The sequence below is a fragment of the Alligator mississippiensis genome, chromosome 5, assembly GCF_030867095.1.
Source record: "Alligator mississippiensis isolate rAllMis1 chromosome 5, rAllMis1, whole genome shotgun sequence".
Classification (NCBI taxonomy): domain Eukaryota; kingdom Metazoa; phylum Chordata; order Crocodylia; family Alligatoridae; genus Alligator; species Alligator mississippiensis.
In genome coordinates, this window is record NC_081828.1 from 55,586,005 (window position 1) to 55,600,192 (window position 14,188).

General features: G+C 42.9%; 1 protein-coding gene across 1 annotated transcript in view; it reads left to right on the forward strand.

Moving 5' to 3' along the window:
• SWT1 (SWT1 RNA endoribonuclease homolog) overlaps positions 1–14,188 on the forward strand; it is a 76,652-nt gene that overhangs the window by 34,292 nt on the left and 28,172 nt on the right. Inside the window, exons 14-16 of the mRNA XM_059727664.1 lie at positions 1,387–1,463; positions 3,219–3,528; positions 5,192–5,320. Of these exons, the coding sequence (XP_059583647.1) occupies positions 1,387–1,463; positions 3,219–3,528; positions 5,192–5,320 (516 nt within the window). The remainder of the gene's footprint in view (positions 1–1,386; positions 1,464–3,218; positions 3,529–5,191; positions 5,321–14,188) is intronic.

The following is a 14,188-nucleotide window of genomic DNA, read 5'->3' on the forward strand; positions in this document are numbered from 1 at the left end:
GGCTCTATATGTGGTCTGGGCTTTTCTGATCACTAGGGCTTGTAGTTGGCTGGCCCAGTATAGTCTCTCCAACCCGACCTGTATCGCTGCATGTTCAAAAGCTTTGATGTGTGCTTCTGGGTCATCATCTTTTGTCATTTTGGGCATCTTAAAGAAGGACAGGTTGTGTTGCATCCACTCTTGCTGCTCACCACTTCCTGCTGCTGGATCTCCAACACCATGCTGACAGCCTGCAGAGTTTAGCTGAAGAGCTCTGGGTGAGGCATCATAGCTGGCTGCATGCTGGTTTCCCCTTGTCTAACTGGGTTCCAATCTGGGTTTCTGGCCAATGTACCACTATACCCAGTTATGCCAGAACAGGAGATGTTTTGCTATTTGGAATCATACCGCTCTGGCTTGGTGCTGTCCTTGCTCAAGTGTTAAGGTACATTGAGCGGTCTTTCCACAGGCCGTCTCTCTCAGCTCGTCCGCCATGTCTTGATCTTAAGTAAAAGGGAGGGTTCCTAGTCTGATACAGACAGCCTGTGGTCATGATTCTGTCATTGGTGCCTTTTGGGGCTCCTTCCCTACACCCCATCCACTCACCAACAGAGTTCTATCATTGATGATGGATAAAGTCTGATCTTCTTGGCCCCCTTAAATTAGTGGGTTGTCAGACCTGTAAGCTACTCCCGGATTCTGTCAACAGCATTTGAAGGCCTTTGAATACAGTTAGCCCTGCCTAGGCATTATACAGGTTGTACGTGATTAACAGTCCATCCTTAGTCCTCAGGAGTTCTCAAACACATGGAGCTCTAATTAATTCATAGGCTCACATGAAGAAATAAACAATCAAATAAATAGATTAATTAATCAAGCACTTAACTGACACCAAATTTGATTTGTTTCATAGGGAGTTCCCCTCTGGCACCATTCTCCCAATCAGCTGGGATGTTCAGCCTTTTTAGCTTCAGTTAATTCCCCCACTTGTGTCCAATATTCAGACCCCTGTTCTCCCTTAGAGCCAAGGCTCCTTACCCACATTACAAGGCTACGTCTTTCAAATCAGTCTTGATGGATAAATCAAAATAACCTATTTAAGGAAGTGCCTGCACCCTCATTGTGCCCTGGCATGGACCTCCTATTGGTGCTACACTTTTCTGGTGTCAGGGTGTTGGGTTCCAAAAAGGGCCTTTTTTTTCCATGCAGCCCTGGATCGCCCAGGTGGCTGGAGACCCCTCTGGGTCTCCAAGCTGGGGAACCAGCACAGTTTCTTACCACTATCCTCGTTGAAGCGTGGAATGTAGATGTGCTCTTCTCCTCTCTCCTGCTGATTGGCTCCATTTGCCTTTTTGTACATGTCAATGGGTGCAGACCTGTGATGTCATGTTCTGCACATCCCTGAAGCCTCAGCGAGCAGGTGCTTATAAACTGCAGCAACGGCACCGCTTATTGCTTCATCTTCTTTGGCTCCACATCTGCAGGTAAATACTGGCCACTTTCTGCCCTTACTGGGCATTCTGTCATATCACTTCGGGATCCTGCCACGCTTCCTAGAACCCACCCACGGCAGAGCCGGCGCATGCAGCCTGCTACTCTGTGACAGGGTAAATCTGGTATCTTTGTTAGACAAAGTAAATAGTTGGAAAAATTGTTCTTCACAAGCTTTCAGGCACCCTTCTCTAGGCATAGGGAGAATCTGCTGGTGTATGTGTACTCTCTTGGGTGGAATAGAAACTTAAGCCAATATGCAAAATACAGATCTGTAATGAAATTCCTTTCTTGTTGATTCTCCAAAACCAGGTTGGGGACCAAAAAGTGAATTTACTTTGTTCGACTTTTGGCAAAAAAATTATTTTGATAGCTGCTGTTCAGCTAGGATATCAATATTCCTTCCCTTTCTTGTAGAAATAACTGCAGCAGTACACCCAATAAAACTTCTGTGGCTTATTAAAACAAAACCTTTGGACAGGAACTCAGTGTTGGGGTAACACAGTGATTTACTCACCAAATCCATGTTTGTTATGGAGGGGAAATTAAATGCAATTCAAATCCTTGCTTCAAAATGGGGAAAGACAAAAGAGTAACTTGTCTTTTTCTCTTGACCTTTCCCCCCACCTTTAGTTTCATGTAAAACAGGAAGCAAAGGCATTTTTTTCTCTTGCCTGTTGTTACTGCTCTTCCATATGGACAGTAGGTCAGACCATAGCTTTGGACAGAAGGCCCTCTAAGTGTCTTCTCAGGTTCTATCTTTGGGTTTTCAGTTTCATATCTCTTAGTTAGATTTTTCTCACACATGGAATGGGCTTCCAAGGGAGGTGGTGCTCTCCCCTACCTTGGGGGTCTTTAAGAGAAGGCTAGATAGGCATCTGGCTGGGGTCATCTGACCCCGGCACTCTTTCCTGCCTAGGCAGGGGGTTGGACTCGATGATCTGTTGAGGTCCCTTCTGACTCTAGCATCTATGAATCTATGAATTTGTCATTAGTTGGAAGTAATAGATTTTAGAACTGTAAGGTTTCTATTCCTAGGTTTGAACATGGCAAGCTATAATGCTGAGCAAGTTGTTTTAGTATTCATTGACTTGATGTTTCCATTTTTACAGGTGGGGGGAGGAAGGGGGAGGATTTTCCTATGTCATGAGTGTTGTTTCAATGTAGCACTTTGCATGGAATATGGGGCACTTTCCAAGTATTATAAAATATGTATTGGCTCCCACCCTCTCACCCCCGCTCCTACTGTTGCAGTGGTGGCTGGAATCTTCAGTCTCTCTCTCCTCCTCCTGCTTGTGGAGGGCCGGGCAACAGGAAGGTGCTACATGAATAGCAGGGAAAGATCTAAGCTGTCTGTATGGCAAGAGGGGCCACTTTGCCTGAGGCCAGGAGGGAAGCTGTGTTACTTGTGCAGTGGAAAGGAGCCAGCCTGGTCACTCTGCCTGCACAGTAAAGAAAGGGCTGAGTTAGTCATGCTTCCCACATGGTGAGGAGAGAGCTGGGTTGGTTGCACTACCTGCAGCTAGAGGGCAGCCAGTTTGCCCACACCGCATGTGTGACCAAAAGGGAGACTGCTGTACCTGCACAGCAGAGGGGAGTCAGGCTGACTGTGCTGCTCATGCAGTGGGGGAGAGCTGGGCTGCTTGTGCAGCTGCAGGTGGGATTTGAGGGAGGACCCACCAGATGTGTGGCCTAAGGTTCTGCAGCTTATAGGTTGTGCAGCCCCACACTGTCTAGATTTTGAACAGCCCTGGTTTATAATTGTCAGAGATTCTCAGCACTTTTCTGTGTAAAAACACTTAGAATAATTAGCTCCTTACGACATCTATTTTATGATCATCTTTTTCATAAGGATGGGTCAGATCATAACCATAAGTCAGAAGCCCCTGAAGATGTTTCAGAAAATGCTGCATGTGAAAAAATGGAAGATGTGACACTACACCAGCAGACTTGTGAAGAAGGCAAATCATTGTCAGATGCCCAGCTCGCCCGAGATAACAGACATCTGCAAATCTGGTCCGTGCTTGAAAGTGTGTGGAATACGATAAACCTGTACAGGTAGGACATGCTGAAAGAGTTCAGATTTAACGTGCTATTAGTCCTTCATGTCCCACCATGCATACGTTTGGATATTGTCTCTCTTTGCCATGTATACATTGATTATAGAGTAAGTACAGGCAGTCAGAAAGCCTGAGGCTGAATCAATTTGATCTTTGCAGGTTAGTCTAAGCCAGTGTTTTCCAACCTTTTCCAGCCCAAGGCATACTTACATTAATACAAAATTTTCACGGCACACCTGTTAAGGCATGCCATATCCTCATGCCTATTGCAGCTCATTGCCATGGCAAAATTCCGTGGCACACCTGTTAATTTCTGACGGCACACTTTTGTGCTGTGGCGCAGTGGTTGGGAAACAGTGGTCTAAGCTGCATCGTTTGAATTGATAAGCAAGTGAAAGTGAACAGACACTCCGTCACTTCTTGATTCCAGAAATGCATCCACGAGCCTGCAGTGGCCCAGGCCAGAAGCTGGGGAGCGCTAGAGCATGCCTCCCTGCTTGGTGGAGCAGATAGCTTGGGCCAAGGCTATCCCACCACCCTGCAGCTGGGGGGGGAGGGGGAAGGGTTGTTGCAGGGGAGATGCAAATCATTCTGGGATTCTGGGGGGACCATGAGTTAACTTGAATCTGGAGGGGATCTGGGACAGAAGTTCAATAAACTGATTTAGTGTTAGTGCTGGCTCTTAGTTTCACTCATTTCTTGATTACAGAAATATAGAGTAATTCTTCCATTGTAAAGAATTCAGGAAGACCACAGTGGGTCAGAATGTTTTTGACGTGAGAGATTCCTATTTGAAATCCCTGGGTTTATTTTGTGCATCATGTGCAAGTATATGCACATCTAATACTGCGTGATACCCCACAGCACTGCTAAAAGGATCTTGTAGCACCTTGGTTGAGAAATCACTGTCTTAAAGTTTATCAGTGATTAAGATAAGGCACGAGGTTATTTTCCTTACAGACGACTCATTTTTGCATTATTTATTATAACCAAGTCTTTTAAAATTTAAGCTGTATTCTTTTTAAACTATATTATACAAACAATTTAAAAAATGGTGAAAATGCAAAGGTGTGTGGCCCTCCCATTGATTAGTTCTTTTAATTTTAACTAAATGCTTGCCCTTAGTAGGCTTAGAACAAAAATGTATTTAGGGTTTCGTTTTTAATCAAGATGCCCAAAAGCTATTTATGGGATTCACTGCCATACCATTAGTTTGTATAAATCTGAAATTGTGCATATAAATGCATGGATGAAAATAGGTGTAGTGGTAGTTTTCTGAGACTCATTTGAAACCTGCAGGTGAAGGATACTATATAACTATCATCCAGTGTTAATTTATTTAAAAATGGTTCTCTGTAATATGCTTTTTTGTTGTAGAACTGTGGAATTGCTGGGGTCTGTTATTTTTAAGCACCTTTAATAAATAAATTTACGCAAACAAAATAATTTTCTACTATGTTTGGTAGTTTTGAAGTGCACAGATGTATCTCTTACCTGTATTTAACCTGCTAGAGTGTGGTGTTCTCTTCCCTTAGTCAAAATACAATATGTGGTGGAGTTGTACTGAAGTGCTTCTCCTTTTCCATAATAGGAAGCAAAACAGAAGTGTTCTTACTAGCTTCTTGAGACTGAATGTTTCCACTGTGTTTTGTCTTTCTTAGTATCGACATTTTCCAGAAGTTGAACCCAAGTATTATCAGCACCATTGCAAAGACATTGTTTGAAGAAGCTTTCTTAGGTCTACAGAAATTGATGGCAGCTGTGAATGATATTCTTGAAGGCATTCGTAGGTAAGTTTGTTAGCTGTTTGGAATAGCTCAATTTTTGGGGCTGAAGTGCAGCTTACTATGTGCTGTTATATCCTTCACTAATTCTGAAACTGGTACCTGTATTTGGAAAATATATTTCTCAGTAATAGAGGAAACTGGAGCTGCAGACACTTAATGGCCAGCCATTGGATCTCTTCAGTTATTCCATCTGCTTTTTGGGGAGAGAAAAGGGAGGGTGGTGAGTAGTGGTATTTGTCTTCCAGGACTCAGTGACCAGTCACTAACATCTATGCTAAGTATAGGTAAGATAAGATGAAATCTGCCTTGATCTGGCTGTGGCTGCAGTCTGCATGATGTGATTGCACACATTTTTGTCTGCTCATCTTTGCACCAAGCTGGAGGGTTGAAAGGTTACCTAGCTGGTGGTTTTTGACAGCATTCTGATATGTGCTATAGTAGATGCACTGCTTTCTTCTAGACACTTGGCTAAATTTTCCTTCCTTTGCATGTGGAGACAGTCCACTGACTTTGAAAATGGGATGACTAGTATGAGTAGGCATTGACTTCAAAGTCTGTCTTCCTCATTGTACAAACGAAGAACAGAATACTTTCCAGCAGCATTTTCAGAGTGTAAGCTTCACTGTGCAGGGGTCATTTTTTCTTCCTTTTTTTAAAATTATTTTTGATATCCTACTTTCTTGGCTAGTCCTATTAAAATTATTAGAAACAAAACCTATAAGGGTTCATTGATTCTATACATAAAACAAAGTTGAAGCTATCAATTCTTTTTTATTTATTTTTTAATCATTATATAGAATTTAGTGGATAATTACTATATTGCCCCAAACTTAAGGGATCTTTCATGTAGTTACTTCTACCTTTTTAAGGAGTAGCTTTAAGCAAATCACTTAATTTTAATTGCATAAAAGAAACAAATTAACTAAATGACATAAAATGTAAATTTAGATATTTAAAAAAAAATTGGGTGCAGAGTATGAAATCAAATATCTAATTTGGAAATAACTGTGATGTTTTACGGACTTGCAGTAGGGGGCACTGTGTAATTAAAAAATAGTGATTCTGAAAGTTACCTTTTAAAAATCAGCTACACCCTCTAGCTATAAGTTTTCCTTGGTTTAACCTTGAGTAAAGGCATTTAAATTGGTTTGAAGCTTCTGAATTTTTTCCTTACTAAATAAAAAAAAAAAAAAGTTAATAATTAACTCATTGCAATATTGAACATCAAAACTAAAAGTCAGAACTTGAAAACTAAGATACCTTACTTCTTAGTATGGTATTCTTATATTAAATGTGTAAACTTAAAGATTTAGTTGATATATTTAAGATTTTAGTTCATATTTTCTACCCCTGTTTTTTAAAAAGTTACTTCTACGGTGTTAGATTATTATTTTATCTAATATATGTGCAAGAAGCAGTATGTATCTAAAGAGAGACTGCTATTAAAACCTGAATTTTTCACAATGTTTGGAAGCTTCCTTTCTTTATTTGACTAAAAAGTAGCTCCTCTGGTTCTTGTAACTTGAAAAAAATCTTAAAACCTAATTTAGTAAAACAGACAAAAAGAAAACCCCTAAGGGTTTTTTACTAGCAATTTACATTAGAAGTTTAACTGGTTTCCATTTGAGTTACCCCATCAGAATATTCCTTTGGTTAAATACATTTCTTCAACTTTAAATCTCCTTATCAACAAACTGGGAGGATTACTGTGGCTGCTTAAAGGTTAACAAAGTATTTGATAACTAAAACCATGTTTGCTTTTGTGATGCACATCATAAATGTATAATTTTTTTCCCCTTCACTTTGTCAAATGAAATAAAAGTTTTTAATTATTAAAGATGCAAAGGAAGTGAAATTTGCAATTGCTGAAGTATGTAATTGATGATTACGTAAGTATTTTGAAAGACATTATGGAGCATAGTTTATTTTTCTGATAACTAGGTAGTCATTCCCTTTCCTCCTAGTTTGGCTCATTATTTTTTTTAACAGTTTTAGTAATGTAGACTGTGCTGAAATAACCGTAAACGAAATTCTGAAATCAAATGCTATATTTAAGGCTGGTTTAGTCTGCTCTGTTTGTTGTTCCTGAAACAATTGTTAATCTAATCTGCTAACCCGCATTTACAGATGCATTGCCCACCACAATTCGTCACCATTCTTTGCCTGCTCCATGATGGTATGTGAAGAGTGGTTTCTCAGTAACAGATATATCACAGATCCCTTTGATGTTAAGACAGGAGTTAAGCAAGACTGCATCATTGCTCCAATACTCTTCTCAATATTCCTTACTGTGATACTACATCTGACCACCAACAAGCTTCCAGTTGGAGTGGAGCTAAACTACCAATTGTTTGGTAAATTGCTTAACCTCAGCTACCATTCATCATCAGCACAGAGACAGAAAGGGATCTTGGAGTCATTATTGACTCCAAGCTGAACGTGAGCCGCCAATGCCAGACCGCAGCCAGCAAGGCCAGCCATACCTTGTCGTGCATCCAAAGGTGCATCTCAAGCCGGTCCAGAGAGGTGATACTCCCCCTCTATGCCATTTTGGTCAGGCCGCAGTTGGAGTACTGCGTCCAGTACTGGGCTCCGCACTTCAAAAGGGATGTGGTCAGCCTGGAGGGGGTTCAGAGGAGGGCCTCCCGCTTGGTGAAAGGGCAGCAGGACAGGCCCTATGAGGAGAGACTGAAGGACCTGAACCTGTCCAGCCTCAGCAAGAGGAGGCAGAGGGGGGACCTGGTGGCTGCCTACAAGCTCATCAAGGGGGATCAACAGCAAATAGGCAGAGCTCTTTTCTCCCCAGCACCACCCGGGGTGACAAGGAACAATGGTAATAAGCTGATGGAGAATAGGTTTCGGTTAGAGATCAAAAGGCAATATTTTACAGTTAGGGTGGCCAAAATCTGGAACCAGCTTCCTAGGGAAGTGGTCCTCGCCCCTACCTTGGGCAAATTCAAGAGGAGATTGGATGATCACCTGTCGGGTCTTCTGAACCCAGCATTCATTCCTGCCTGTGACAAGGTGTCAGGCTAGATGATCTGTTTAGGTACCTCCTGACCCTAGCTACTATGAAACTATGAAGGTAGCACCATCTCTGTCTAAACCAGTGGTACTCAACCTTCAGCACATGCCAGATCTGGCCCAATGAGCTCTGTCATTCAGCCCAAGAACAAAATTGGCAAGGAGAGTGGTCGACAGGTCCAAAAATTTAGCAAAGGGAATGGTGGCAGTTAATGCTGCCACTGCTTCCCTGTTGTCAAATTTACAAGCCCCACAAGACAGATTACAAGACTCCATGAGCTGAACAGGGTTGGCGCACAGAGCTGGGCAGTGGGCCTGATCCACTCTTGTAGCACGGGGCGACCTTCTTCTGCTCATCCAGTCCACAGCCTAGAAAGGTTGTACACCACTGATCTAAACCATTTCAGTATTGTAGTAGGATTGGAGTGATGATGGTCCAGGAAAGGAGCAAGGTTTTTTAGATGATTATCTTCTGATAATACAGATTGTCCAATAAAAGATTCATGTTGGGCTCTCAAACACAAAATGCTCTTTTTGAACACAGTACAATTCTCAAGCCCATGTGCCTGAGAGCGTGTCTGAGATTCCTCTCAGCTATGTTGTTGATCAGATAAAAGATATAACCAAAAAACCCCCTGCTAAATGATCTCAAAGGTTTTTTTTTCTGATCTGTATTTAAAGCTTCCAGTGATAGAGATTTCACAACATCTCTGCTCATTTTTTTTCCCCACACGGTCTTCTAAACCCACTTTTCCTTTGTTGCAGTCTAAACCCTTTTTCTTCTTTGTTTCTTGTCCACTATGGACACAGGTCAGTTTACTGGCATACTCTTTATAACAGTGCTTTTAGTTTTTGAAGACTAACAAATCCCCACCTTCTCATCTTTAAATCTATCCCTTAGCGTTTAGGGGTTTAGCTGTGAGATGTGAAACTTCTAACTTGCATGTTGAGTTTCAGTCTGGTCCACATCGGTAGTGAATTAAAGTATTGCTTTCTAATAGCTATTTATCTGCCTGGGGTACTGCAATAATGCTTGCTGTACTAACACAAGGTTCTACCCAGGCCACTTAGACGTACTTCTTGTGGTTAGACTACTGCTTTGTACTTTTTCATTTGCCATCTTTAGTGGCTGATGAGAAGAGGATTGCTGGTGTTAGTATGGGTTAGTAATTCTCAGCTGGGGTGCTGTAGCACTCTGGGGTGATGTGAGATCTTTTTGAAGGGTGCTGTGGGGAATGAGGAGGTAAGTACATGCCCATCTTTGCCAGGCTGTTCCTCCTCCCTTCCCACCATCCTGAAAGCCTCCCCTGTGCAAGGTGGTAAGCACATGCCCATTTCTGCCTGGCTGCTGCTCTTCCATTCGCCCCCAGAACTGCCCAGCCCCTTTGCGAGGACATAAGTACGCTCATCCCTGTTTGCTTCTTCACCCCACCTTACCCTCCTCAACCAGGCCTCTGTTCAAGGATGTAATAAAAATGTAACTTTTGAAATAGGGTGGTGCTCAATTCACAAAAGTTAAAGGGGTGCTTAGAGTCTAAAATGGTTGACAACCACTGGTATAGATGCTTATCCCACAACATTACCTCCTTTTAAATAAATTGGAATGAGGCAAATACCTGTTTTGGGAACATGCACCACTCAGAAAAGTTTCATTTGTAACCATTTGGCTCTTGAGTATTATGTATAGCCAGTGCAAGGCCACTGCTCTAGCTCTACAGAAGATTTGCTCACTCAAAAGAATGAAAATGGAATGGCTTTTTCATGGACAGTTATAAACCCCACCATGGACTGAAGGTTTGTTGGGGTGTCCTACAGCTTTTATGGGTATAGGTTGTAGTCTTGTTGGTCTAAGGACATAGGCAGACAAGGTTCTTTGGGTAAATCTTATATCTTTTATTAGACCAACTCAAATAGTTTGAAAACTTCTTGGCAAGCTTTTGGGGATAAATACCCTTTGTCAGGTATTCTTTGACTATTCATTCTGTCCAGGAAGAGCACAGACCAACTGCAAATGCTTTCTTTATCAGCCCGACGAAGTGTATTTGTACCCAAAAACATGCAAACAAGCGTTTTCAGCTATTTGAGTTGACTAATAAAAGATATCAGACTTACCCAAAGAACCTTGTATTCAGTTTTTATGGTGTTTGTTCCACTGACATGGTGAGTAGGTGATCTCATTGGAAAGGCAGTGTTATGCTGTATCCATTTATCACATTTTTATTACTGTGGGGGTTATATGATGCTGTCTTTAGGTGTCCTAATGAGTTTGGATATGGTTTAGTCAAAGGAACTGAGGGATGTATACTTAAGGATGGGAATGGGCAGAACTGCTACATTTCTCTTGCTATTGTGATACTATGGCAAGGACAATTGTCATTCCCAGTTGAAGACAGAAGGGGCGACTGGTGGGATGAGCACCCAACTTTACTATCTTCATGTAATTGGAAAAACAACCTCTTGGTAGCAAAGGCATCTGAAAGGAATAGCTCATCAGCCAAAGGAATGCCAGGTGTCCTAGGGCAAAAGAAATGTCTGAAGGATTTTGGAGACTTATGAGGAATTGTGACAATGCAGAAGCTGGGGTTGGTTTGGGGATATAAGGACTGGTTGTGAGGAGGCCAAAGTCTTTTGGATTTTTCCCAGAATGGAGAAGGGTCCAAGGCCCCAGCAGCTAGGGATGGCAGAATCAGCAGAAAGGCTGAATTCTGGAGATACTGGCAGGACTCTTGGATGAGCTATATTGTAGCCCACCACTTCCCAACCCTGGGTCACGACCAAAGTGAGGGTTACGAGGGCAACGCTGGCAGCACTGCACAGAAAAGAGGAGCTGTGCCATGTGCTAGGAGCTCCCCTGCCCCCTGGGCTGCTGCTGCCACTGCACTCCACTCCCAGCAGCGAGGTGCGGGAAAAAAGAAGTTGGGAACCACTGTGCCAGTTGAGGGTAAGAAACGTAACTTGTCTTCTTATTTTGTCTTTAAACATACGGTCAGTTTTGCTTGTACAATTCTTTCCCCATAGATAACAAATCCTTTTGTTTTTTTTGTCCTTTCTGATTGTCTGTGGTGAAGAGGGGTTTCTGGGCTAGTGATATTCCAGGCCATCCCAGTCTATGAAAAGAGGGACCTAAAACCTCTACAAGCCAAAGGGGAGACCACCACCACCTGGGGCTCAGGGATTCTCCTACTGCGTCTGTGAGTTCCAGTATAAGGGCAGTGGAGTTGAGGCTTGTGGGAATAACAAGTAGCCCGGGGCAAACCTGTGTTTGTTCTGTGGAACAAGCAGGAGGTCAGCAGGTAGGAACTTGGGGCTCTGGGAACATGCTGTGGATGGGTTTGTGACAGGCTGTTCTCTTATCTTAAAGTGACTAAAGATGAACACATATGAACTTCTAGGAGGTTGAAAATGATTTAAATTTATACTCTGCCAGCTTGTGAAGCCAAACAGTGTTATACTATTGTCACATATCAGCACTTTGTCTGTTTCTTTTGCTGAAGCACAAGAAAGACATTTGAAAGTTGAGGAAAGTTCTAGACTAATTTTGTTCAGGTGATCATAAAATTCCAGAGATTGAGGGATGAGGAAGAGGCAGAACAGGGTCCGATTCCTGTGGGGAAATCTTTTGACCTCCTAGACCAGGGGCAGGCAATTATTTCAGACCGCTTACTGAGTTTTGGTCAACTGTTGAGGGCCGCATTTCCCTTTCCAGCACAGGGAAGCAGGAACAGCTCCATGGTCCCAGGCCAGAAACCTCTGCTAGGCAGGGGTTTCTGGTTGTGTGGCCAGGGCTGGGCAGACCTTGCTGCTGGGTCCTGCCACTAGCTTCCTCTGGGTCCTACTGCCCCTGGCTCCTGTCATCTTTGACAGGCAGCTAGGAGCAAATAAATACTAATTTTCTATTTTTTATTTATTTATTTATTTATTTTAGGGGCCCTGTGGGCTGGATAGAATGGCCTTGCGGGCCAGATCTGGCCTCCAGGCCATATTTTGCCCACCCCTATCCTAGACGCATTGGAAAGCCAGTATATTTTTTATAAAATATATTATGTAATTACAAATTTTGTCTTAATATTCCTTAAATGTTAGTGTTGCTTTATACCTTTCCTTGCATAGCATCCTGTTTTGGAGCCATATAATTGGACATGCTTACATACCCAATGTAAATCTTTTCTCAGACTCTCAAATAGTACTGCTGAGATCTGGGAGTATTGCCTATGCTCAGCTCTGCTTTTATTAAAGCTTATAGATCTATCCTGTCATTGACATCCTTAAGAGAAAGTGAAGTCTGTATCTATGACCTGATGCTGTGAGGTGCTGACCACCATGCAGCATTGGGCCCCGCAAAACAGTGTACTTTAGTCCGAAGTAAAACTACATTAGCACTTGCCCCTACATATTTTGCACAACTAGGGTGTGGGTTGTTGTTTTTTTTAATCTTTCCATAACTATACAGACTGAATTTATTCATAACATTGCAGATGGTGTTTTTCCTGCATTTTGAGAGACAGGCGTTGAGCTGGAACTCCCCCTTCTCTGCTTTTATCTGATTTGCTATGTGAATTTATGTAATAATGAGACCTCTTTATACCATATTTTGAGTCCTGTTAAATTAGCTATGCTGTAAAAATAATAAATTAAACGGGTTCAAATTCTTCAGTGGAGTTGCACCTACTTTTTCTGCAGTGGATTTAGCTCAGCGTTTGTAATAAACACTTCAAGATGCTATGGTAAATGACACTAAGTGTTAAATATTAATATCAATATTAATAAAAATTATCATTTTACTCAGGCTAGCTCAATCCTATGGAAGATTTTAAATATAGAACTATTAACTATTTTAAATACAGTTGTACTTTTATATAGTAGCCATGCTGTTGGGACCCTTAAAAATAGGTTTTTGTCATTCCTTAAAACACTTAAACTAGAATAGCAAAGAAGCTTCCTAGAGGGACTTAAGCCAGCAGTTTCTTTTGGCAGGTATAACTTGCATTGAAATGGGGGAAAAAATATGCCTAGACTGGCCTCTGGAGAATTTTATGCAAGAAACATGTTACCTAAATGTTTCCAGCATAATATTCTTCCTCTCCAAAACTGATTTTTGTTCTGATTGATCTGTTTGGATAGTGCATCTAGAGGTGATTGCATAATTGCTCAAAATAGAAGAGTAAAACTATGTTGTGTGTGAGGGTAAGGGGAAGTATGTAGGGGCTATGTGGTTGAAGAGTGGGTGGGTGTGGACAAGTGTGGCTGTGGGGTTTGTGGTTGTGTGAGGGTGTTTGGGTATGGTGGGGGGTGGGAGAGGTATTCAGAGTCCCTGGAGTATGGCAGTCCCTGGAGCTGCATGTGGTGGTAGTGAGTGGGGCCAGCCCCTCCCAGCCACATAGCGCACAGCTTCCCACTCTCCAACCCCAGTCCCTGGTCTCGGGTGGTACCAGTGTGCAGGGCCAGCCCTACATGGCCCAATAGTGCTACCGCCGAAGTCCCCAGCTTTACATTGTAGCAGCATGCGCGGCCAGGCCCACCCAGCCCCATAGCTGCAGCTTCCTCCTGAGTCCCCAGCTGCACGTGGTGGCAGTGTGTGGGGCCAGTCCCACCTGCCCCATAGTGTGTGGCTCCTGTGCTCCCACCCCAGGCCCATCTGCACGTGGTGGCAGGGTGCGGGGCCAGCCTGGACCGACTTCATAACACACAGCTTCCCACGCTCCTACCAGAGTCTTTGGCCGCATGAGATGACAGTGTGTGGGTCCAGTCCCAACCAGCCCCATATCATGCAGCTCCTGTGCTCCTGCACCGTGCAGGGCCAGCCCAGCTTGGCCTCATAGGACAGCTCTCTGCACTCCTGACCCATGG